Source organism: Kwoniella dejecticola, chromosome 1 (genome assembly GCF_000512565.2).
Source record: "Kwoniella dejecticola CBS 10117 chromosome 1, complete sequence".
In the NCBI taxonomy this organism is placed as follows: Eukaryota; Fungi; Basidiomycota; class Tremellomycetes; order Tremellales; family Cryptococcaceae; genus Kwoniella; species Kwoniella dejecticola.
The window spans coordinates 1,111,299-1,135,500 of NC_089301.1; the positions used below are offsets into that span (position 1 = coordinate 1,111,299).

The 24,202-nt window shown below is 50.5% G+C and overlaps 11 protein-coding genes across 11 annotated transcripts; 5 read left to right on the top strand and 6 right to left on the bottom strand.

Moving 5' to 3' along the window:
- Nucleotides 1–154: 154 nt before the first annotated feature.
- Nucleotides 155–1,798, bottom strand: I303_100425 (uncharacterized protein; the record flags this gene model as incomplete). The annotated part of the gene is made up of 4 exons (XM_065968112.1): nt 155–1,391; nt 1,447–1,501; nt 1,552–1,594; nt 1,649–1,798. 4 exons carry the CDS (start codon nt 1,796–1,798, stop codon nt 155–157), a joined length of 1,485 nt encoding a protein of 494 aa, XP_065824184.1.
- A 1,590-nt stretch (nt 1,799–3,388) lies between these two features.
- I303_100426 (uncharacterized protein) lies at nt 3,389–4,315 on the top strand (the record flags this gene model as incomplete). The annotated part of the gene is made up of 1 exon (XM_018403796.1): nt 3,389–4,315. The coding sequence occupies one exon, from the start codon at nt 3,389–3,391 to the stop codon at nt 4,313–4,315; it is 927 nt and encodes a 308-aa protein (XP_018266450.1).
- A 648-nt stretch (nt 4,316–4,963) lies between these two features.
- On the top strand, nt 4,964–6,797 carry I303_100427 (uncharacterized protein; the record flags this gene model as incomplete). The annotated part of the gene is made up of 6 exons (XM_065968113.1): nt 4,964–5,006; nt 5,194–5,346; nt 5,423–5,538; nt 5,606–5,755; nt 6,088–6,222; nt 6,321–6,797. 6 exons carry the CDS (start codon nt 4,964–4,966, stop codon nt 6,795–6,797), a joined length of 1,074 nt encoding a protein of 357 aa, XP_065824185.1.
- A 576-nt stretch (nt 6,798–7,373) lies between these two features.
- I303_100428 (uncharacterized protein) lies at nt 7,374–9,964 on the top strand (the record flags this gene model as incomplete). Its single annotated transcript, XM_018403798.1, has 10 exons — nt 7,374–7,856; nt 7,972–8,115; nt 8,179–8,341; nt 8,416–8,750; nt 8,839–9,181; nt 9,244–9,275; nt 9,332–9,380; nt 9,437–9,505; nt 9,559–9,587; nt 9,647–9,964. 10 exons carry the CDS (start codon nt 7,374–7,376, stop codon nt 9,962–9,964), a joined length of 1,965 nt encoding a protein of 654 aa, XP_018266452.1.
- Nucleotides 9,965–10,032: 68 nt separating this feature from the next.
- I303_100429 (uncharacterized protein) lies at nt 10,033–10,797 on the bottom strand (the record flags this gene model as incomplete). Its single annotated transcript, XM_018403799.1, has 1 exon — nt 10,033–10,797. The coding sequence occupies one exon, from the start codon at nt 10,795–10,797 to the stop codon at nt 10,033–10,035; it is 765 nt and encodes a 254-aa protein (XP_018266453.1).
- Nucleotides 10,798–11,540: 743 nt separating this feature from the next.
- Nucleotides 11,541–14,852, bottom strand: I303_100430 (uncharacterized protein; the record flags this gene model as incomplete). The annotated part of the gene is made up of 5 exons (XM_018403800.1): nt 11,541–11,645; nt 11,704–14,172; nt 14,223–14,347; nt 14,390–14,634; nt 14,707–14,852. 5 exons carry the CDS (start codon nt 14,850–14,852, stop codon nt 11,541–11,543), a joined length of 3,090 nt encoding a protein of 1,029 aa, XP_018266454.1.
- A 553-nt stretch (nt 14,853–15,405) lies between these two features.
- I303_100431 (uncharacterized protein) lies at nt 15,406–15,666 on the bottom strand (the record flags this gene model as incomplete). The annotated part of the gene is made up of 1 exon (XM_018403801.1): nt 15,406–15,666. The coding sequence occupies one exon, from the start codon at nt 15,664–15,666 to the stop codon at nt 15,406–15,408; it is 261 nt and encodes an 86-aa protein (XP_018266455.1).
- A 581-nt stretch (nt 15,667–16,247) lies between these two features.
- Nucleotides 16,248–16,646, top strand: I303_100432 (uncharacterized protein; the record flags this gene model as incomplete). The annotated part of the gene is made up of 1 exon (XM_018403802.1): nt 16,248–16,646. One exon carries the CDS (start codon nt 16,248–16,250, stop codon nt 16,644–16,646), a length of 399 nt encoding a protein of 132 aa, XP_018266456.1.
- A 107-nt stretch (nt 16,647–16,753) lies between these two features.
- Nucleotides 16,754–19,239, bottom strand: I303_100433 (uncharacterized protein; the record flags this gene model as incomplete). Its single annotated transcript, XM_018403803.1, has 4 exons — nt 16,754–17,910; nt 17,956–18,914; nt 18,964–19,037; nt 19,084–19,239. The coding sequence occupies 4 exons, from the start codon at nt 19,237–19,239 to the stop codon at nt 16,754–16,756; spliced, it is 2,346 nt and encodes a 781-aa protein (XP_018266457.1).
- A 627-nt stretch (nt 19,240–19,866) lies between these two features.
- I303_100434 (uncharacterized protein) lies at nt 19,867–21,595 on the top strand (the record flags this gene model as incomplete). The annotated part of the gene is made up of 6 exons (XM_018403804.1): nt 19,867–19,904; nt 19,973–20,166; nt 20,220–20,514; nt 20,566–21,171; nt 21,219–21,323; nt 21,385–21,595. 6 exons carry the CDS (start codon nt 19,867–19,869, stop codon nt 21,593–21,595), a joined length of 1,449 nt encoding a protein of 482 aa, XP_018266458.1.
- A 192-nt stretch (nt 21,596–21,787) lies between these two features.
- On the bottom strand, nt 21,788–24,129 carry I303_100435 (uncharacterized protein; the record flags this gene model as incomplete). Its single annotated transcript, XM_065968114.1, has 2 exons — nt 21,788–23,215; nt 23,536–24,129. The coding sequence occupies 2 exons, from the start codon at nt 24,127–24,129 to the stop codon at nt 21,788–21,790; spliced, it is 2,022 nt and encodes a 673-aa protein (XP_065824186.1).
- Between the last annotated feature and the right edge of the window lie 73 nt (nt 24,130–24,202).

Genomic DNA, 24,202 nt, shown 5'->3' on the forward strand with positions numbered 1-24,202 from the left:
AGAAATGGTTAAGAACCGTATGATAGGTCCGGCAAGCCATCACAGACAATGTACGCAATGGCGGTAACGCCCAATGAGGGATCTGATATACCCCCGCGAATCGATCGGCCGGCAGGCTACCTCATCAGCTCAGTTCTTCTACTATGCTAACTCACTAGAAGGGACTCGTCTTGTCGAACCATTCTTGACCCGCTCTCAAGGCCATATCGGAATTTGCCAACCGAAGCAATGGTCTTTCCGGATTCGGATTGGCCAGCGTTTGAGGTATCTCGTGCATCGCCATCTGGTCCAAAATCCCCATGATGGAAGGAGACATGGGCGGTACGTCGTCTTTGTTCTGGCCATCCGCATCATTCGGAACACTGTTCAAGCCGAAAGCCGAGGGGGAAAACAAGGAAGAGATTGGGAATGGAGTCTGAGGTTTAGGTGTAAGTCCCGTCGCATTGCCCGCAGTCCCATTCATGTTGGACGCGAAAAGTTGCATCCAGCCTAACAAAGAGCCCATATCGGTGCTATTTAAGTTCTGGGTCGATGGCTGCGTCGAATTCTGCGTCAATGTCGATTCCTTCTTTTGGGAGCTCGAGTTCTGCTCTGTTGGATTCTGCAACGTGCCCGCTTGGGTCTGGGTTTGGGCTTGGTTTTGGTTCAACACTCCCTGTGTGCCCATTCCGGACAACCAGCTCATCGTGTTTAGAAAAGAATCATCGCCGTTTGTGTTAGTGGGGTCGGCCTCCTTCACTGGATTGGCGAGTTTGTTCGCTTCTTGCTCGCGATTCGCTGCGACCGCAGCCTCCATCATCATATTGATAGTCGGGTTGTTAGCCCAATCCGGTAGATCTCGTGGAACATCCGGGTTCTCGCCTGAAGGGACGCCCCCGGGATAAGCCATTGATAGCAAGACCGAAGCGTCTTCTAAATGATCCGCATCATTCAGGCTATGGAACGGCTGACCTTGTTGGAACATTGGTAGTAGGTGGGGTGTGTATGTTGAACCTTCAGGCACAGCTCCAGAGCCGTAGAATGGGTTTCCAGCGGCAGCAGCAGCGGAATAGACACCTCCGTTACCCATGCCATTCTGTCGATTGAATCGGTTCCCATCAGGATATCGATCGTCGTCTTCACCACCGGCGAAATCATCTTCTAGACTCGGATCTAAGCTTGGGTCCAGACGAGGTCTTGTCGCGTCTCGTTCTTCTTCGCCACTTGAGCGACGGGGGTGTTTTCGACTTCGAGAGGTGGGTGACGCGTCTCCTGCGTCCCTTGCGTCGGTGCGAGATGAGGATACGGGAACGCCTGGGTAGTTGCGATGGACAGCTGGAGGCGAATGGGAATTCCTGTCAGTTGGGGGAGGGGTAGGATGACATCGTCGTCTGTGCCGGAGCAGCACGTCACTATAGAGGGGAAGAGGTGAGTGGTCTGCTCCACTAACATTCGGGATACACTCACCTTCGAGCGAAAGCTTTTATACAGTCTTTACACTGGAACGGTCTGTCGTCTTGGTCTGAAGTATTGATGTCAGCATGATTAGTGGGAGGGGAAGGGTGGACGCACGTTTCCTTTGATGCCGTTTCAAGTATTCCATACGACTGTAATTCTGATCAAGCAGTTCAGCCAAGGCCTTGAACTACATCAGAAGAGTGAGACTTACCTGACCACATCCGGGGAAAGTACACGCAAAAGTCTCCTTCTCTTTACCTTCTTTGCCTCTACTCCTACCTGAAGACGGGGTGGCGCCTTCAATCGGTAATCCGGTCAAGGGGTCGATGGGCGATAACCCACTTTGCCTCCTGGCGGGCATCTTGAACGAAGAGTCGCTTTGTTGATCCACTTTGAGCTCGCTCGTCTCGCCTGTGCTACCGGTGCGGAAGATGGGTTCCGGAGAGAGAATGGGATTTTTCGTGGTTGGTAAGGGTGGAGGCTGTTGGGTGGAGGGATGTTTTCGTATTCGGTGTGTATAATTGCGGTGGATTTTCCTTACCGTTGATCTTCTTCTTCCGGGTCTTCTTGATGGTCTGCGGTGATGTTTGAGGCGGAGACCGAGGGATGCCTTGAGATGAGGTGTCTGAGTATGATTATTGCTATCTTGCGATCAGCTGTATGACTGAGTGATTATTATGAAAGTGTGAGAGAGGATGTATGGTGGACTGTTATAGTGGAGGTGGTTAACGAGGTGGAAGAGTGGAGGGATACATACAATTACAATTCAACGCACGAATACACTCCCTTGAGCGGATTCAGGGTAAAACCATCAAGCTATATTTCCGAGTTGCCGATCAGTGGCACCGAGAACCTTTACGGTAATCTTACTGTACGAGTATCCTTGAGACGAGATTGAGATCTCGAGGTTTCGAAATGGTCGAATGCAGCTAGGGTCGTCAATATCGACAAAATCGTAACGAGGTTAAGAGCGACAACAACAACAACATCATCAACGGCAACAAGCACGATGATACAAACCATTCTCCGAAGAATATCACCCTTCTCCACGCCCCTGGCCGGTCCATCAAAGCAATCAGTTCGACAATGCTCGTCATGTCCTCCCCCTCGTCCGACTTTCGCTTTATCAAGTAGACCTACGCTCTCATCTCAAATACCACTACCGTCAACTATATTACCGAGAGTGAACCTGGCTAGGACTCAACCCCTGATGATGCAAGTGCGAGGGATGAAAGTGAGGAGTAGTGTGAAGAGGTTTTGTGATGGTTGTTCGGTCGTCAGGAGGTGAGTTCATTAGATCTTGTACTCTGGGTGTCCAGCTACACACTTCGACCACGAGAATCATCTGTCCCCATCATCAGACTCGTCTACTTTAGCTGGTATGCTGACGCTTTGTACAATCTCGAAGGAAAGGAAGGATATACGTGATATGCTCAAAGAACCCAAAACACAAACAAGTAAGCCAATCTTCACTCGTGACCTGCAAGCGGAGTGAGGTATACATGATAGCTAATGAAGATTACAGCGTCAAGGATAGGTCTTCTTGGCTCTGCATATGATCCCCATTCATGCACATGATTCTCACGATACCCATAAATTACGATAAACTCGATGAGCCGGGAGTCAGAGCACATGCCATTCGCAGCTTCATGGCTTCCGCACGGCGTCACAATGTACGCCTTCTTGCATCCGACGAGATGTGCCGTGCATTCAGAATATACACGCGTGTTGCCAAACAATTCTCGTCTGACCCGTCCTCGATGACGCGACTACCAGAGGCATGACGAAACATTCAAACAGCGCTGACATCCTTTCATGGGTATCTTCTGACATGGCCAGAAGCCCCCAGCGTAACGTATCATGGTGGAATTGTCCCATCATCCCAGCTTACTTCCCCTCTCTGTATTCGAAAATCACTACATTCCGATAGAAATTTGACTCCACCATCACTATGCGCAAGATCAAAGAATGGCTCTCTCGTTCTAGTCGTACTGACACTACTCGAACTAACGTAGACGAAGTAACTCTGAAACTGATTACCTTCATCGATATCCACCCAGACGTGATAGATTCTCGATACAATTGCAATCCTCTCACTTCTACTCCAACCGCAACTGCTCCTTCCGTCACTCAGGGCAATATCAATGCAAATTCCAGTGGCATCACTCATACTCCCAGCGCCACCACTCACACTCACACTCACACTCACGCCTGTAACCCTAGACCCGTCGCTAGGAGTATCATCAACACCGAGGAGATGTACAACCGACCTGACCTGTTCAACAACATGTGGCGCATCTGGGAAAATCGCCCCTCTTCTGCTCCGGATGACCAAGGTGGCTCTGAGTGTCGAATGTACCCAATGAACGAGGGCGATCGGGATGTCAACAGATTATCGGGCTATGCTTACCCCTTAGCTGAAAATGGTTCCGAAATACTCTTGGATCCAAGAAAGAAGTACGAAGGGCTGACTCGAACCCCCCTGAGCCTTAGATGCATTTCGACAAAAACGAAGACAAGGGATCATTGGCGGTGTAAGGCTGATTTGATAAATGATGCTTTCGATTTCGCTCATCCTGATACAAAGGTGATTCGATCGGTGAATGAATACGGTACTTCGACTTTGATGTTCGATGTATCTCGCCAGGCGGAGATCGAGAGTGTCATGATAGAGAATGTTTTGGATGATAGATCTAGAATAGATCTAGAGAAGTTGAGAAAGAAAGGGGATTACGTCTTTGATAGGATCACCTGGACGGGGAACGGATGGGAAGAGAATGGAGATGGGTGTAATCCTAATGATAAAGTTCAAGAAGGGGTGGTAGTTTCTCCGCCTGGTCTAGTAGTCAGAGCGGATTGTATCTTGAGACGAGCTTGAGGTCACAGTCACTCTGCCTCTGCACGTAGCTGGTGTAACCTTCATCTATCGCTTGCTATGCATACTGCAAGCAGCATTATAAGGTGTGGTATGAGCGGCGTTATTCCACAGCCACAGTACGTGCAAGCGGAATTTGATCAATGTGGCACATGTAGCATAGTCGCGCGAGTGACTATAAGATACCACGCGGTAGTATCGTCATCAGCATGCAGCAGCACACCGCATCCATTGTCCTTCTCCTACCCCTTCCCGCTTGTCCTCAACACCTGCATCGGGAGACGACCTCTATTGTATGACTTAAGACCAAAAGAATACAACGCCCAATCTCCTATATCCAGAACCGAACAACGACGAAAAGCGAGGAATCTGAACAAGAACAATAACAAGTCAAAGTCCGTGGGATAGGCGTGTTTTTAGAACAACCCTTATTCATCAACGTCAACGTCAACATCGTCATCCTCATTGTCCTCATTCAACTAAATCACCTCTTCGATAAATAACGACAAAACAGACGTCCCGCTTCGCCTCTTGTCGAGTATTCTCTTGGCCTTGTGAGCGACAAGCAAGAATAATCTCAATTATCCACAAGCCATCGCTATCGTTCTTGAGTAATAAAGATACACCGCAACAAAGGAGATATCCAACACTATGTCTGTCGAATTGAGTCCTGCTAATCAGTTGGGTTTCCCTCGTGAGTCCACGTCGCCTCAAATCTCCCATGATGGCACTTTATCTCGTCTCCGGGGGGAGACTCCGCCTGTGCAGCTAGTCATAGCATATGCACCCGGCTAGACATTGGGATCATTCATAATTGCAAGACACAAACACACATAGACACATTGAGATAGCGAATATACTAACTCTGATTCTTGTGCTAGGCCCGCTCACCTCCCTCGTCAAGCGATCACTCTTCATCCACAACCCGAATCCCCGTCCCGTCGCTTTCAAAGTAAAGACCACCGCCCCGAAGCAATACTGCGTAAGACCCAACTCGGGTAGAGTCGAGTCAGGCGAGAGCGTCGAGGTACAAGGTGGGTACACCGTTTTTCTAATCGATCTGATCGCCTTTTGACAGTCGAACCGAGCTGATGATTCGCACCGAAATAGTCCTCCTGCAACCGCTCGCTCAAGAACCTCCCCCTCACGCGAAATGCAAAGACAAGTTCCTGGTCCAATCAGCCTACATCACTCCAGACGAAGAGATGCACACTCTCGGTGAGATGGTAAGTCAACCATTGCTCTCCTATGACTGCTGCGCTGGGCAGACCGACTCACTCACCTGAGTTGCAGTGGTCTCAAGTCGAAAAGACCAACAAATCAGCGATCCAAGAACAGAAGATCAAGGTCATCTATCTTCCTGCGGAAGACGGATCTACCAACCAGAACGGTATTCCCGAGGAAGATGATCATGCAGGAGAAGCAAGTAGATTGGAGGAGTCGGTGAGTATTCGAGAACTACTAATCATACCTTTCTCTGCCTCGCTTTACGATTATTTGGCGTGCGAAGGGGATTTGACGGTTGTTTTGCTTCGACGATTACGCTGTTCATGCTTGCAATATTGTTGAAACGATGTTCAACCTTTAACTTTCCACGCGCAATCCGAATTTGTTATCCTGCGACTGCGATTGCGCCATTCATTCGAACGAGCAATGTTATTTCAACGAATTTGCGAATATGTTCAATTTCGCTCGATTGTCCGAAATTGACTTTACGACGGGTTGGGCATTTCTTTCTTGAAATTCTTTCGCCCTCCTCCATTGAATTCCCCCAGCACAACCAACCGCATGATGGATTGACTCGCTGGACCACTATTCCTGATAAAGAATATGATCCAGCGTTGTTCCGCAATGCAGGCTTTTCGTACTGGGAAACGCCAAAATCCCCTTATGTTCCTCCTCCTTTCCCTGTTCGTCTACTTGGAGTTTCCCCTCTTGCGCTTCCATCGTTCCTGGGCATATTATTCCAGAAACAAATATTCAGTGGCTGACAGTCATGTCTCATTAGGCAATCTTCTCTCACGCTCAATCATCGCCATCTCAACCTCTTCCTCCTGCACAGGACAAGCCCATCCCCGTACCTGTCCAAGTATCCCCGCCATCCACGGCAAAAGCGGTCAACGGTCCCACGAGTCCACCTCTCCCAGACCTTACTCCTGGCCAAGCAGGAGCCACGAATGCCGCCCTGGAACAATCTCTCCACGCTACGACTTCCGCCTCGGATAAATTGGCTGTGGCGATGAAAGAGATTGATAGGCTCCGTGCTGAGTTGGAAGAAGCTAAGAACGGACCTCAAGTGACCGGACTTCGTAAACGAGGAAACGCTTCGGGTGCATCTGGTACCGGTGCGGACACTTTAGTTGAGAAAGCTAAAGACGCTGTCGCTTCTACCTCAGCCACGGCCGGAGGTAATCAAGGTGTACCGCTTGAAGTGGTGGCGGGATTAGTTGTTGGAGTGTTTGTATTGACTTACTTATTCTTCTAGTCGTGTTTCTTTGTGTCTTTTGTGGGACATACTTTTATCGTTCACCGCCCTTCATCTTGCAACTTGTGTTCTGCGAGTGGACCTCGGAGTAGAGAGGGGTTTTGGGGATACACGGCGTTTCATATCCTATTTTCATACATGATTCTCTACCATAACTTCTATCTCAGCCTTTTTCGCGTTTCGTATATACTTTATACTTTATTTTTGTTACGAGTAGAGATGAATATCCCATTTTTCTTGTGCTCACTGGACCCGACTGTAGCGGAGCCCCTGTGTGGAGGTTGTCCGATCTTGTTGTGATGATGGCGATCGATGATGGAAATGACATAAGATCGACTGAATGCGGTAAGTTAACTTACCACTGAAGTAATGTTGTCAACAAATCTAACGAGAATGCAATGAATGGGCTGATTTGCATCTTCTGCTGATAAGGAATGTTCGTTCCACGATCGAGCAATAAGTCATCTTTCCCTTCGGCTCTTGCAACGTTGGTTGTGGGTACTCAAGTTGTCATCGTGACAAATCAAGCAGTTCGCACACCTTCTTCTTCGCAACAGCAATAGCAATTTCTTCGACATGACAGCCCTCAAATCACCTAAAACGCCCAAGAAAGAAGTCCCTCTAACTTCCCTTCCTAAACCGGACTTATCTCCCAGATCCTCTAAAGCTCCTAAACCCTCCTCATCCTCGAAACACCCCAGGGAAACGCAGGAGAAGAAAAAGACTGGGAAAGCAAGAGTACTCTATTGGCATCGAACCGACTTACGCTTAACCGACTCTCCTGCACTATGCAAAGCCCTAGAGATAGAAGGTATAGAATCTTTTTGGCCTATATGGTGCTTCGACCCCGAATACGTCTACAAGCATCGTGTAGGTCTGAACAGGTGGAACTTCCTCCTTGAATCGATGGAAGATGTCTCGCAGGAGTATAAAAGCTTGAATGAACATCAAAAGTTATGGGTCTTCCGGGGACGCCCAGAGTTGATTTTTAGGAAGTTGATCAAAGATTGGAAGGTGACGCATATTGCCTGGGAGAAGGATAGTAATGCGTATTCCAAGGTGAATCCCGGTACAAAACGTGTATTGGCTACCTGATGGTGGACATTTTGGTTGAAATCATCAGGTAGTGGGCAGATTACGAAGCTTACCTTGGATATCTGTTTATGATCAACAGGTCCGCGACGAAAAGATTATAGCTCTAGCCAATGAGCTAGGGGTAGAGGTAGTAGCTACCCCAGGAAGACATCTGTATGATCCGGACGAAGTGATCAAAGCCAATAAAGGTAAACCGACGATGACACTACACCAGTGGCAAGGCGTGAGTACAAAATCTGAACCATCGAAAGTAGGATGATCCAGCTAATTTCATCCCGGTTGACAGATCACTAGTAAGATGAAAGGTATCGATCAACCGTATCCTACACCTGCATCGCTGCCTGATCCAGGTCCATCGGATCTGGAGGATCATCATGAAGAACAATGGGGCAAATATGAGGGTATCGATTTGAATGCTGATGTACGAACAGGAAAAGATACATGTTTCGGTGAGTACAGAAATCATTGTTATTTAGTATCACGGCGACATTCCGACTGATCTTGTCTCGTACGTACTTCTCAGACTCCCTGACTGGACCATCTGATAATCCTTTCTCTGTCCCGACGATGGATCAACTCGGCTTCCAGCCCGCCACGACGACTATACATGGAGGTACGAATGAGGGTCATCGTAGATTAGACTTGTTCCTCTCGGATCCCGAGAAAGTCTCAACCTTCTCAAAACCCCATACAGCGCCTACAGCTCTGGAACCGTCCACCACGCTTTTGAGCCCGTATATCAAATTCGGCTGCATAGGCTTACGGGAGCTGTGGTGGGGGTGTAAAGACGTAGTGGAGAAGTGGAGGAAGAACGGCGGGAAAGGAGAGACGAAGGAGCCTGAAAACATGTTTGGGCAGGTGAGTTCTGTAGTCATCTCTGACTGACTCGTGAATGTGCCTTCGTATATGTGAGGGTACTAACAAATTTGCAATCCCTCCGTCGCAGCTCGAGTTCAGAGACATGTACGCCTGCGCCGAAGCCGCCGTACCCCACTTCGAGCGGATCCGAGGCAACTCGGTCTGCAAATACGTAGCATGGGCATTACAGAACCAATACGATGACAACGGGAATGAGATCTTACCCCGTCCAAGGGATGAAGATGAAGAAGCCGAGAAGCGATTTGAAGCGTGGCGAGAAGGTCGAACGGGATTCCCATGGATTGATGCGTGTATGCGACAGCTCAAACATGAAGGTTGGATACATCACTTGGCGAGGCATAGCGTCGCCTGCTTCTTGACCAGGGGGCAGTGTTATATATCCTGGGAAAGGGGTATGGAGGTGTTTGATGGTGAGTCACAGACATCATTTAAGATCGACCGACTAAGACTGACAGTCTCGTGATCGGCGCAGAATGGCTGATAGATTGGGATCCTGCTTCCAACGTGAGCGCATCATTTGAGAGGAGGGGAAAGTGCCCGAGATTGATGATCTTTGATAGCCCGGCAATTGGATGTGGCTGAGTGCATCCGCGTTCTACTCGCAATACTGTGCGTCGATCAATTTTCTCGGTAATGCGGTGTGCGTTCGCTGACTCACGTTGTAGTCCGAGTATACGGCTTGGTCTCGTGGCCGCAGAAAACAGATAAAACCGGAGCCCTAGTAAGGAAGTACTGTGAGTCCACTTTGACGAACACGCTCTCAACAAAACTAATGAGATTGAGCTAGGCCCCGAATTGAAGGATTTCCCAGACAAGGTGAGCTGTGCCCCTACTACATCTCTGATATCGACCTGCCGTTGACGCAATCGCTGCAGTACATATACGCACCACACCTTGCTCCTGCAGCCGTACAAGAAAAAGCAAACTGCATTATAGGCAAAGATTACCCTTCGCCAATCTTGGACGAACACGTCGAGAAGGATCTCTGTATCGCAAGACTGAAAGACGCGTATCATCTGAATTACCACGGTAATGATGAAGATGTCTTGAATGGGACAGCGGAGAAGAAGCTGAAAGAGCTGCACGAGGCGAATGGACATACGCATACGCAAAAGGCCGAAGAGGATGAGAAGAAGCGGAAACGCAGCGGAGAGGGGGCGTTGGATAAGTTCATTAAGAGAGAGAAGAAGTAATGCATTTAAACATCATACTCCTGAGGCAAATCATCTGAAAGCTCTTGACCCCCATGAGAACGGATCCTTCATTCGAAAGAACTAACGTATCTACGTCTGTCCTCGAGGTACTTGTCGAGCATCTCTTTCGCTTCCGCGCCAGTGATGATATCCGAAGTCTGTGAACTTCCCATGTATCGCCGTATCGCCGCATCGCCCTTCTTGGGCGTATTCTCCGAAGGCGCTGTACCAAAATACCAAGTAGTGCGTCCGTGTCTCATGACGCGCTCAATCTGCTCTAGCACAAGGTCCTTGTTGTTTTGCTGCGCAATTTCTCCCGCCGTCTGACATACGAAGTTCGTCAAATCGTCCGATTCCTGGATCATTGGTGAGCTAGAGTCATATTTCCAGGAGTCCCGGGGTATGATGTTGGAGTCTTTCCCGTAGACAGTCAATACCTCTCCATCCTCAGACTCTTCCAGTCCGTAGGGAAGGTAAGAATCGATCGTCAAGGGTCGTTGTCGATCTTCCTCTGCCCGAAAATCAATCTGAGGATGAAAGGTGTGGCTGCCGTCTCCGCTGTCGTTGTCGATGTCAACATGCCCTCGGTCGTCAAACACAGTGAGCGCAAGAGTACCTTCTCGATCGTAGTGCGCCTCTCTGATCTGCCCGTTGATGCAACTGGAAGCTGTGCAGACGTCTTTAGTGGGATACAGAATGGGAGACAAGGGGTGCGAGTCATGTGGCCCGGATTGAGCGTATGGGCATCGATGAGGTATTTGTCTCGTAGTGGATAGCTCGTATAGCACTTGGGCGCTATGCTCCAGGGCACGAGTCATGTCAGAAGCGGACATCTTCGCTGTCCAACTTATCCTACTGTCTTTGCTTCGGTGAAGTAGTGAGATAGATAGCTATTCAGCAGTCCATATAAGTTCGGTATTTATGTGCTTGAATGAACAGGCATGACCGCTGGTCGCGGCACTGACGCTGACGCACAATTTCGAACAGAAGGCCGATAACTCATTGAGAAGCACCAAAATCAGAGGTTACCCTTTCTGACTGAGGACACCACATACACGTCACCAACAAAGGTGCAAGGCTATAGTCGCACAGTCCTCAGATCGTACTTTTGTATATAGTATATTTCATTGACCAGTACACGAGCTCCTTTCAAAGGTCGTCGTTTCAGCGCATAGTGGAGATACGTTCGTTACTAAGACTGCTCGACCTGGGCCTGGGCCTTGCAGCGTGAACGGAGGTCACATCGATGTTTCGCTTCTTCGACATGTTGCTTCATAAGTTCGCTTTGCTCCCTCGAAGACCAAGATCTTGCCCCTCGCCAGCCGATGGCCTGGAGTTAGTGTGCACCACCTAATATGGGGGTGAAGTTGAAACAAAATCGTGTCATAGCAAATCATGATCTATACGTAGCAGTAATACTATTCCAGAACCAGACAAATGTCGACACAATTTATGGTCACACTACAATTGCGCATGTTCAGATAAACGCCTTATTCACAAGTTAGAGCTCCGCAATTCTCGGGCAGCTTTTTGCCCGTTTCTTTTCGCTCCTACTTGGAGCGCCGACAAAATCGAATTACAGTCTCATTTCCCGTAAGATGGTCTTGGCCAGCATTTGATATTGCCATCCATCCCCTCCGACCCTCCTGAACTGTATACCGTGCAATGGCATCCACGAGACCTATAATTCGAGTCAACGACTGATCATATTCGATCATATGCGAGATGCCTTGACTCACCTTGACAACAAAGATCTCAAACCTGACTATCAGACTACTTCCCGCTCCACCGGACTGGGCTATCGCCCACGCATCAAGCTCATCGTCTTCTGGTTGTGCTGCCCCTGCTGAACCTTGCCCTTGGCCCGGTGTCGACCGCTTACCAGGCGTAGACGGTGTATCTCCCATGCTAAAGGTTCCGCTCGATCCCGTGCCTAGCACTTTCTGCGGTGCCGGCGAGGTATTTCGACTGTTTGTTCCGTTGATATTTGGTTTCGATGATTTTCTCCTCAACGATGGTTTTCGCTTTGTCGTCGCTGCAGGCTGATTGACCGAATGTAGACTCGTATTCGCCTCGTCGCCGTTGACTACGCTATTCAAGTCGATCGAAGGTATATGAACGCATTCGAATCCACCCTTGATCGGACGATGTTTGATGCCCAGCCTGTTGAGCACCGTCGAGACATCCTTGATAAGTTGAGTAGCGGGTTTAGTTGATGTGGTAGAAACGCTGAATAAGCCCTTGAGGTAGACCGATTTGACGTCTCCGTTCTGGTGCGATTCATGTATCGCATTCGCGCCAATCTCAGATTGCAAGTCGGGCTCCAAAGCGGTATCTTCGGCATGAACGGACGATTGCGCCGGGTGGTATTCGTCCGCTTCCTTCGGTGTGTTGAGCCAGGTCGGCTCGTGCTCTGTGGGAGTCGCCTTTCTCTCACGTTGCGATGATCTCCTGCCCAGGCCTGTCGCTCGACCAACTGAATTTGAAATATTGGAGATACTGCCCACTGACACCCTTCTTTCATGCTTGGTGGCTTTGTCGGAGACCGTCGTGGCTCGTCGGTGATCCCCAGCAGCAGTGAGTGGCATAGAAGGCGACGGAGTCATGCCTTGAGAAGGTGCTGTAGCGGTGGAGCTCGAGCGAGAAGGCGCATTCGATGAAGATGGTCGTGGCCCACGCCCAAGCAGGCTGAACTTCTTGGTGAGACCCTCTTGATCCGGTAACGGGCTCGGCTGGAGTGACTGGGAAGGTAAAGGAGGTTGACTGAGAGATGGCTGGCGTTGATGGGATTGAGGCAAGTCAGCGATATTAGACTGTTCTTGATCCGCTCGAGGATGCTGCATGACAGGGTTGGGCACCTCCTCGGTACGCTGTCGAGGCTGAGGTAGATAGCCCGAATCGCGTGGAGTGTCATAAGCTCCCATGGCATGACTGGAAGGTGGAGCTTGAAGTTGAGCGACTTGTCGACCGTATCCAGTCGCATCGTTACCATCGATCGACATGTTGGACGAGGCAAAGTGACCTTTGCCATATACCCTTTCTCGCTCAACCTTCTCCCTGGCTAAAAAGTAGATCGAGATGAGCGGGTCGAATCCTCTTGTGGGGTCCAATGGCTCCTTTTCCTTCACGACGGGCTCCTCCACCTTCTTCTCCTCCTTGAACAGCTTCTTCTTCGCAAAGTCGAACCCGCTGAATCGCTTCTTCTTGGGCGATTCAGTCACGTTGCTGCTCACATCCATGCTAGAGGTAGACATCGCGGGACCTTTCCGCCTGTCCTTTCTAGCTTCATACTGTGCCACGCACGCTAGGTAAGCGTCGGAGGTGAGGACCGCGCGGAGATCGTCGTAGATTTGGTCGGTTGAGCCGAAGGTAAACCCTTGCATCATGTTGACAATCTCCCAGTCCACTTCCTCCGCGCGTAGGGGTTCCCGGTGGATGAGACACGAGTCGGGCGGACCATCGTAACCTTTGGTCAAGAACGGATGGCTGAGTACCTCGGTGAGAGTCGCTCGTTCCGCCGGATTGGTGACCAACATCCGGCTCAGAAGGTGTTTGCAATCCGCACTAAGCCAGGCTGGGTATTCACAAGCTCCTCTCTTGATCTTCGCATGTAGGGCGGGCATACTTTGGTCGTCAAAGGGAACTTTTCCGCACACCAAGACATACAGGACGATACCGAATGACCAGACGTCGACTTCGGGTCCAGTATACGCTTTGGCATTGAGCAACTCCGGAGCGGCAAAGTAGAGCGACCCGCAGAACGTCGATAGATGCCGGGATGGTGCGTAAAGATTGGATAGACCGAAATCGATGATCTTGATATTCCCATTCTTTGATATCAAGATGTTTTCAATCTTCAGATCACGATGGACAATCGAGTTCCGATGGCAATAGTCTAACGCTGATCCAATCTGCCTGGCGAACTTCCTCGCCGCCCTTTCCCTCAATCTCCCATGTGAGATAATATAATCTAGCATTTGTCCTCCGTCGATAAATTCGAACACCATATAGTGGTGGTTCTGATGGGATATGAATTCGCGCATCCCGCAGATGTAAGGGTGATGTAGAAGTAGCGATATATGTGCTTCTCGGATTGTACGTATCTCCTTGGACTCATCACGTTGACGTTGCTTCTCTGCTTCTTCCGGTGTCTTCGGCTCCTCGCGGCGTGTCGCTTCGGTATACCGAGGTATAATCTTGACGGCGCACTACGTCGTCATGTCAGTACCGGGTATATCTTCACCTCATGCTTACGCACCTTCTCCTTGGTCACAACATTAATGGCTAGTTTGACTTTGCCCATACTACCCGCTCCTAGCGTCTTGCCCAACTGCCAATCGCCTACCATCCTGGTCTTACTCCTTCCGCTCCTTGACGTACTTGCTCCCGCAGCGGCATTGTATCCGTTCCCATTCGCCGTGCTACCTCCATGGCCGTTCGGAGCGAGTGGCTCTCCGTTACCATGTTGATACTGCTGAGCGTTCATACTGCGCGACACTACCGCCGCGGCTTCCTCGGTGATTGTAGGTTCTTGCGGATGAGCGGATGTGGTCGGGAACGACGAGCCGAGCGCGGGAGATGGATCGGCAGTCTGAGATTGGGAGAGGGATGAAGGTCGTAGTACCGAAGGTTCCGTAGCTGACCTATGAGGGGATCTTGATGGTGTTCGACTGGACACGCACAAGTTAGTGAAATCGCGCTAAATGACGCTCAGACACCTGTCACAGCAACCAAAAGCTCACCTCCGTCGACCGTCTTTGCCTACGATATAGTCCCACTGAGCACCGGTATCTACCATGCCCATATAAGTCGGCGTCGGTATACCATCCGAAGGAAATTGATCTTGTGCAGCTTGGACGTGGGCCGGTAAAGGGTTGAACGATGTCATCGCTGCCGGTGCGACACCGAGGACCACCACTCTGCTTCAACGACCTCGAGTGGGAAATTATAGGTCTTTCTAATGTGGTATCGATGATCAAGGGTGTCGTTGATTGGTAGATTCCTGATTAGGTGGATGTTGAATGATAATGCGAGATACGCGTAACGTCAATCTGAGGTGCGGGGTGTGACTAAGGTTGAGAGATCGCCGGAATGACTGTGCGATTGATGCTGACTTGATTTCGACTATCGCGTGTCAGGCTGTGACTCCTGTCTATTCCAATCTCATAGCTCTGCTCTGGGACTATCAGTCTGTTATTGCTTGTTGCTGAAGTCGAGTGTTGTTGTTATATGGTGATATCAGGGATTAGTTAGTTATTGATGATGCTGTCACGATCCACCATACGCATCTCTCCCTGGATCAAGTACAATGGTAATCGCGTGGCACCGGGATCAATTCGATACATGACGTTACTCATTACGGAAATACACAAATTGTGGCACACCATCTATGCTGACACTCTAGGTTATGTGCAACCTAATATGGTGACGGAGGTCGATGATCAGAGCTCATCCTTCCTGCGCTTCTGTATACCAGGGACAGTGTGCTTGATCCTTCGATCTGACTCAATCCGCGAGTGTTCTAGCAGGAAGTTGAAAGCCCACCAAGCGGCATTTGTCGATCTCGTGGCGGTGTTTCTGGTGTCAACTTTGGTCGATATTACGTGGCTCTTCTCCCCCATGGTTCTCTCAATGATCGCTTTGCACGGTTTTAGGCCTGAGTCAGGCGAGGGAGAGGGCGATTCGGAGGCGTGGTGGGACATGGCTGTTGCACTGCAGTGTCTTCTCGGCAGTCGTGACTCAGGTGTGAAGATGGGAGGATGTTGTTCGAGAAGATTGGTTTTTTTTTTTACCTGATGCCTCAGAGTCCGCTGAATACCTGAGCGAGATACGAGGGCTTATTATATACGATGGAGTGGTACTGACTTCGAACCTCCTCTCAACTCGCTTGGCCCGACTCGATACTGACCAGATGCATATCGTGTCGCATCGAGTCGACAACGCATCAAAGGAAAGGAGGACTTCCATACGACGCCACGAAACTGGAAAATAGAAACCAGTATGGCGTATGTACTTCTTTTAATCTTGTGCCGTGGACCTCCGCTGCAACATGTAGGACGACCAGACGTCTCACCTTTCCTCTGAAGGATGAAGTCTCCGTCAGAACACCTCTCAGTGATTGTTGGCCGGATATCCAAGACCATTCAGAATATTTACTCCTCTGTCACACCTCCCATCCTCACCTACACTTTCAGACCTAAATCACTCAAGCCTCCAACATCCAACCAAAAAGAGCAACATAGAAGACGTACACAACCTATAAAAACGGAGCATCAAATCGAGTATGCCTACTGAGAACGACCTGCCTCCCCCTTACTTCCCTCTGGCTGATCACCTCCCGCACCCACCATCCTTAGATGATAATCCACAAAGCACGAGCACCCATGACCTCTCTGGCATCCCTCTTCTTCCCCTTCACAGCCAGCCCGCTGTTCTGGATCAAGCCGCACTGCGGGTCTACCAAAGGGCCATGGAGGACTATCAACGCTCTTCCTCACCTTCCCATTGGGGCAGATACCGTCATGGTAAATTACTGATACCCTTCGACGAGCCCGAAAAGCCGCTTATTCTCGAGTTGATACGTATGATAGCCAAGATGTTCGCTCCTCCCGAGCTTATACTGAGAAATCATCAGTCCAGAATGACCACTTGGGGAATGGTAGGTACTTATGGAGTATATTAGTGTTAGTATCTCCGTTCATTGTTCAGCAAATCCGCAAAGTAAAAGTAAAAGTCGGAGAAACCAATGCATTCTATGCGTTATGCTCTGATGCGTCTCCAATCCAAGGCTTATGCAATACTAATCTCCTCCAACTCATCCTCCAAAGCTGACACCTTATCTTCCTTCCTAAACCCGTTACCTCGCCTCCCACTATCGCTGACTAACGGACTAGCAAGTCGTCCCTCATAATCATTCTCGCTCGCGCTCGTCGTCCGCGACATGCTGATGGCCGTTGGAGAATGCACGATCTCCCCCGTCGGGTTGGTCGAGGTGAAACTCGGCGAAGGGGATCTGGTCAGACTCGCTCGATCCAATAACTCATCTTGAGAAGTCATCGATACCACACTGGACTCTCTTTCTTTACGACCCGGTCGAACCGTATTTCCCCTATACAGAGGTGCATCGCGCTGCTCGTCTTCCCTTGTAAACGTCCGGATGTTCAGCTCAGAGTTGTTCGCCGCTCGAGGAGGAGGTCGGATGGATTGGGTGGCCGCGATCACACTCGGCGGTATCGAAATCAGACCCTCCGAATCACCTCGCGATAATGCTCGAGGGGTTTTCTCAGAGGCAGAACCAGACCCAATTGGCGAAGGTGAGGGTTCGTCGAATGATGATTCTCGAGATAATGGAGAAGGAGTACGAGAAGGTTGGATGAGTTGTGGTGATCGTCGATGTTCTACTCCAGCTAAAGCCAATTTCTCCTCTTCGCGCTGACGCTCCATCTCCGCGTCCGTCATTCGGGGCGATCCGAATCTCTCCGCTCGTCCGCCTTCCAGATCTATATCGACCATATCGGTTTCCGGTCCACCGCTCAAGTTCGGTGACATCCTAGACGCTCTCCTCGCGGCATTCCCAGCTGAGACATCCAGATTCATCACCCACCCTCCTCTCAGACCGGACTTCTCTGCTTGCGCGATAGCAGCCATGGCTTGAACGTCTGCACGAGTTGGCAGATCAATGGGGGAAGCGATGGGCGGGGGTTCCCTCCGACGTGATCGTGGAGGTGATCTGGAAGGAGGGGACAAGTAGCCTGAAGAATCGGTGGTAGCTTTCAAGGGATGATCGGCTGTAGCCGCGACAGGGGTGATGACCCGCACAGGGGACGGAGCGGGATGGCGAATCTTGGGTATGGGCGGCTGTTCTGGTGAAGCAGGAGGAAGCAAGACATCCAAGTCATGCGGTACAGGTGTACCCGGACCAGTCGGAATACGCGGAGATCCGACAACTAACACCGTGTTAGCCAGGCTAGTGCCATTACTTTGAGACTTACCTGGGATTTCCACCTGGGCAGCACTCTCGCCTGTTCTCATACCTATCCCTAGCCCTTCCACAGCTTTGCCTTTGCCCTTTCCAGCCGGACTAGGATCCGTGTATCCCGCCAATGCTTTAGCTTCCTCTAAGCCCTTTTCGACATCTGCTACATCCAGTCCCAGGCCCAGCGTATCCCACTTCCTCACCGATTTATCCCACCAAGCTTCCAGGACGTTCCATCCCCTATACTCCCCAGCTAATCGTAATCCTCGACCGGATTCGCCGAAAGAGCCCCCTCCATTATAGCTTCCATAACCTATATCTTCCTCTTCGTCCGATGTGCTTCCGTTTGATCCACCATTCTTCTCCACTTCCCATCCCTCACCGGATTCCAGATCTTCCACGAAGGAGGCTAACCATTTACCCCAGCCACCTTCACCGTCACCTCGCCAAAGTACACATTTTCGGTCGAAATCCCGGCCAAACACGATGACTTGTCCCCAAGAACCAGAATGACCAGGATCTAAATCCACCCCGACGTAATTTCCCGTCCTGTCGCTCAAGAGCGGGATCCACCCTCGACAGGCATACAACTTCTTGATCCAATTAGGCGGTACACTGGCCATAGTCGCCAGCACCGCGGCGTTGTTTCCGGCCATGGGGTCATTTTCTGCTTGTCTCCAGAAAGCCCACTCTCGCATGATCTCTTCCAAGGGTAAAAAGTGGAGTCCAAGGAATAATCCTCCCGAACCTGATATATTCGCGCATGCTTCGAGGTCTTGTCCGTCCACAGCTAACAACGATTCCCGGACCGCTCGAGGCAGAGAACAGCCCAGTTCAGCTTCGAACGCAGCGAGCAGATGTGGATTGGCAGGTCCATTCAGTGTTTCCAGCAGTTCGGGGAAGGAGTTGGCGAGGGCGTTTCGCAGGCGGTGGAAGGTGTGTGTAGGCGGAGGGAAGTAATTTGGCGAGCCAGCGCTGAAGGACGACATCAGCAAAGCTCCGTCTCTGAGTGACATTGGCTTACAAGGCATCTTTCGGCGGGGGGTAGAGACTCCCTCGACGACTTGGTCCAGGCGACGAGGCAGCGCTGTCGGTTGGCTGTCACGAACTATAAGTTTCTTGTTCCCTGCAGAGCAAGACTCACCAGTCCACCATCTCCGTATTTCCCCTGCGCCGTGGGCAAGCTGAACGCGTCTACGGTCGAGTCCATCACTGATCGTCGATTGTTCGTACGACTCGAAGAAGCATTTGCGCCTGAACTTCCAGCGAAGAAATTTGATATCGACCGTAAGAATGGCATGGTGAAGATGTCGAGCGGGATGAGCTTCAGAGAGCGGATTGCGGCCGCGTCGTCAGCTGGAACCACCGTTTCAAGGGGGGCCTATCAGGCCTGTGCGTACTCACGGATCACAGCTAGCGTACTATATGTGGATGAGGAGGATACCAAATTTGGCTTGGCGATAACAGGCTAATCTGCTGCGAGATGCCCTCGTCGCGGGTGAGTACTCCAGAACAGGGTGCGATGCGGTGATTAGATGGCTGAGGGAGGGAGCATGCCGGGTGAGAGGGGGCTGGTGCTGTCGTGTGTATTGTTGATGATGCTCCGTCGTTTCTACTTGGTCTGCTGTTGATGAATCAAAGTGACACGGTGTTGTGTTTCGTTTTTTGGCTTTCAAACGGGACGCGCCAAATCACATAAGCCTTAGCGTCATCGCCTAGTTACGTAAATCACCCTTCAGCTATCACTCGGTGATCCCGGTTGCACCCATGATATTATCGCGGAATTGATCCAAGCGTTGATTAAAGAGTGTCAATCAACGCATTCACAATGATCCTCAACACATTCATACGAAACTGAGCAGCTCTGGGAAGGGTCGCAGATCGAAAAGCTGGTGCATCTCGAGTCAAGTCCGATCAACGGCTCAAGATGGCGCCCAAAAGACCCACTTTGCTCTTCGTGACCTCGTGAGTTCCGTATCTCGCTTCTGTCTGTCTGCAACGACATGAGTGTTATTTTGACTCCTCTAACATAGTCCCGAATCAGGTCAAGCAAACTGCCACCTGGCTGTGATAGCCTCTTTACCAGCTCGACATGGGAATGGTGTCGAAATTCACTTAGCCTCCTACCCTGCATTGGCGAAACGCACGCCGGCCGCCGTCCAGTTCCATCCAATCGACGGGGTGAGCATGACTGATGGTCTGTACACGGTGGCTGGCGGAGATGCAGGTAGGTCTCCACTCTGACCTATCTCCCGGCACCAGACTGACGCACTGCGACAGACAAAGTCTTCAAGTTCGTCGAGAGTACACCTGGGATGTACGGGAGTATGCTGCAAGTCACCCGAACGACCTCTTTTATCCATTCAGAAACGCCCGAAGAATACGTCCACGCTGCGAAAGACACGGAACGGATCATCGCTGCGGTAGATCCCGACTACATCGTCGTGGACTCCATCATGGCCTCTGCAAGAGACGGGATTCGCAAATCCGGGAAACCTTCCACCATGTTGACTCCCAATACCGCTAAAGAGTCTGCATTGGGTGATCAAGGTTTGAGCATGTTTGCTCTTCCAACGTAGGTCCACTAACCCAGCGCTAGGCTATCGGGGTTACAATGGTTTTGCAGGATCGCATCAGCTTACCCATACCCATTACCATGGTACCTCTACCCCGCCAACATTTTCATCAACATCTTCACCATCGTGTGGCTCTTCATGATTGACAAACAGTTCAAACGGATCATGAAAGCTCGTAAAGAAGCTGGATATTCAGGGATCATTCCCCTCTTCGACAAGCCTAGCGAGAGATCCGTCATTTGCATGTCCACAGTCGGAGCAGAAATCCCATTGAAGATCCCATCCTGGCTCAAATGCTGCGGGCCGATCGTACAAGTCTCGCCGGCATTCCAAGATATCGATCCGATCCTCTGCCAATGGGTTCAAGGGAGACCGACAGTGCTGATCAGCTTGAGCACCAATCTGAAGTACAGCGAACATCACGCCAAGGAGATGCTGCGAGCTGTGCGTGTTGTGTTGGGCATACGACCGGATATACAAGTGTTATGGAAACTCGCCAAGATCGGTGACTACACAATACAACTCGATGGCGATGTGAAGGACAGACTGAGAATCGTTGATTGGCTCGAGGCGGCGCCGAGTGCTATCTTGAAGACGGGAAATATCGTTTGCTTCGTCAGTCACGGAGGAAGTAACTCGTATCACGAGGCTTTGCAGTGAGTCCCCGTAGGGTTTGATTGCCATAGCTGACGAAGCGCAATAGAGCTGGTGTACCTCAGGTGGTCATGCCTGCCTGGGTTGATTGTTACGACTTCACCGCGCGTCTCGCATATCTGGGAATAGGTGAATGGGGTAATCCGAAGTCTGCGTAAGTGGAATGCTGCAACAATTGGTTCTTTGCAGATACTGACCAGTAACTATTCGTGCAGACCCGGCTGCTCAGAGCCTGAACTCACCAAAGCGTTACTCAAGGTCATTGGGCGCACGCCCAGCGACTCGGCCGCGACCAAGATGCGCAAACGAGCCGAAGAGCTGAGCAATGTGGTGACGAAGAACCACACTGTGGAAGGACGAGACGTCGCTGCGGCGCACATCTGGGATCAGGTACAGAAGGCGATCGAGGAAAAGACAATGGTGTGATAATCGTCAAAATGCGTGTGCTCAATCTGATGCGATGTCGAGCTTTTGAATTTAGCTGATGAGGATGAAGTCAGCAGACAGCTTGATCCTGCGTCATTACCCCATACCTGCTACATTCAAGATATCTGCTATCGTCTGACCCGGATATCCCGGTATCGTTGTATATAGATCTGAAATGCATATAAACATACACTACGCGTTCCAGAAGAACATGCCCAGCAGCAGCGCACCCAGAAAGACCAATGCCTGCGTCGTGGGTCTCGCAAACTCCGTCTCTGGAATATCCAAGCTCGGCTCACGCTGCGAGAGGAAAAACACACCCAACGCCGCCAGACCCATACCCAACAAGACCCTTGATTCTCCAAACAGCACATCTTCCAGACCCCATACTAACTGTTCCGTCGTCTCCACTGCACCCACTAAGACCGGTGTGAGCCCGCCTTGCACGCCTTCAATCGAGACTTCAGCGTATGGGGCGATAGTCGTCGTCCATCCGAAATGGTAATCCGCAATTAACAGTCCCAGGAGTATCAACGCACCCAGTATGAGGAGTTGTACAGGCGACGAGATGTAGTTCGGCTGAGTATATGCGTTTTCGGGGTAGTCTTTGATGAAGTCCAACAACAAAGGAAGGGAGACGAGCAATATAGTCAAGAGCATATTGAGTAAACGATCTGGATTACTGGGTCCAGTAAAGCGAAACGAGAGGGGTTCCCAGATTTTCTCCTGCACCATCACAGGAGGAGCGTCGACGATGACCTCTTCTTCCACTACGACTTTCGGTCCGCCGGAGGAGGTGCTGCCAAATGAAATGGGATCACCGCTTCCTTGAGAGTTTACATTATTGATGTTGATTTGCGGCCCATCTCGATGCGCTGCAGGCTCGTTGACCAGCCATCGTGACTTTGAGCGAGAAGGTAGGAACCTTGGACTAGTCCTGACTAATGGAGGTGAAGATCTGCTACCGATCCCTCCCAAAATCCCTCCATCCGGATTGAGCAGACCGCCTCCGATAGGCGTTCTGGGGACATGGAAGAACGACGGTGGTGTCCAGTCGCTCCAGCTTGGTAAGGGTGATCGCCAGTCTGACCACGCAGGTACACCTTGAGGCAATTGCATTGCCTTACCCGCTCCTCCCAGCGCTACCAGTCCAAGCAGGAGCAGGAGCCCGAGCACAAGAGGGGGACTGAGCCATGATGAGGATTTTGAGTCGTCCCCAACTGCGGCAGGTTGATCACCCTTCCCCCTGTTAGCCTTCTCTGCCTTCTCCCTCTTATGTCTTGCCGCAGTCTCCTCTGGTGTCTCATTCTTCCGCTTAGCTCTCTCCTCTCTGTCAGCCTTCTCCCTCTTGTGTCTTTTTGCAGTCTCTTCAGGAGTCTCATTCTTGCGCTTGTGTCTTTCAGCCCTTTCCTCTGGTGTCTCAGACCTCTGCCCATCCCTCTTCCTCTTCTTCTTCTCAGCTTCTTCTTCAGCTGCCTTCTTCTTGGCATCCTTCTCAGCTTGAGCTTTTGCTGCAGCCCTCTTCTTATCCTTCTCCTCCTGAGCTTTCTTATGTCTTGCAGCCCTCTCTTCCGGAGTTTCCCCATGTTGCTTTGTCTTCCTTTGTCTTCTTTCTTTGTTCTTTCAGGTCTCCCCACCCTTGATTCTTTTGTCTTTCCCTTGTCTTTCCTGGTTTTCCTTCCTCTTCGGCTCTCCATTTCTCCCTGGTGTCCATCATTTCCTCCTGATCTTTCCTTCTTTTCCTCCTGAGTCCTCCATCTCTGTTCCTCCATCTTTCCTGACCTCTCCTTCCTCTTTCTCCTCTGTCTCCGGCTCTATTTCTGTTCTTCTGTCCTCTTTTGTCCTCAGGTGTCTCCCATTCTCCACCTTATCTTTCTGCCTGTTCCTCTTCTTGCCTCTCTCTCGGATTTTCCTCTCTCCACTATTTTCATCTTTCTTACCTTTCTCTTTGCTCTCTCCTCAGGGGTCTCATCTTTGGGAGCCTTTCCTCCCTCCTGGCCTCTATCTTTCTCAGACCTAGGTCTTTCTGCATCTCTTGCCTTGCCTTTGTCCCCCTCACCACCTCCCAGTCCACTATTCAGCCCTAGAAGGATCAGGAAGAGAAGGATCAATGCCAGACCACAGCCTGAGAGGTCAACATGGTTCAGCCCAGTCCCAGTCCCCACATCCCCCTCTAAGGTCCCATTCCCACTGATAGTACCATTCCTCTCCACCAGGCCCTTGGCACAATCTTCAGGATACAGATCACAGTAATGTTGTTTCAGATCTGCAGCTTGAGGGAATGATGCTCCAATAATCACTTGCTGGTTCCCATTCCCTGGAAGTAGGTCTGAGTAAGTGGGATAAGGGATCCAAGCTTCAGGCAGGTCATCTTCCTCTTCTTCAAACTCATCAAGTATATCGATATCCCCTTCTATCTCCTCATATTCCGCATAAGCTGGCTGTTCAGGGATATAATCATCAGCATATTGTAAGTAGGGTTCTTGATTATATTCTGGAGGGTATGTGTCCTCATACACTGGGAACCCATCCATTTTGTATGCAGTATGAGATCAGAGCATAAACTTTGATGACAAACAAACAAACAAACAAACCTGTGTGTTGAGT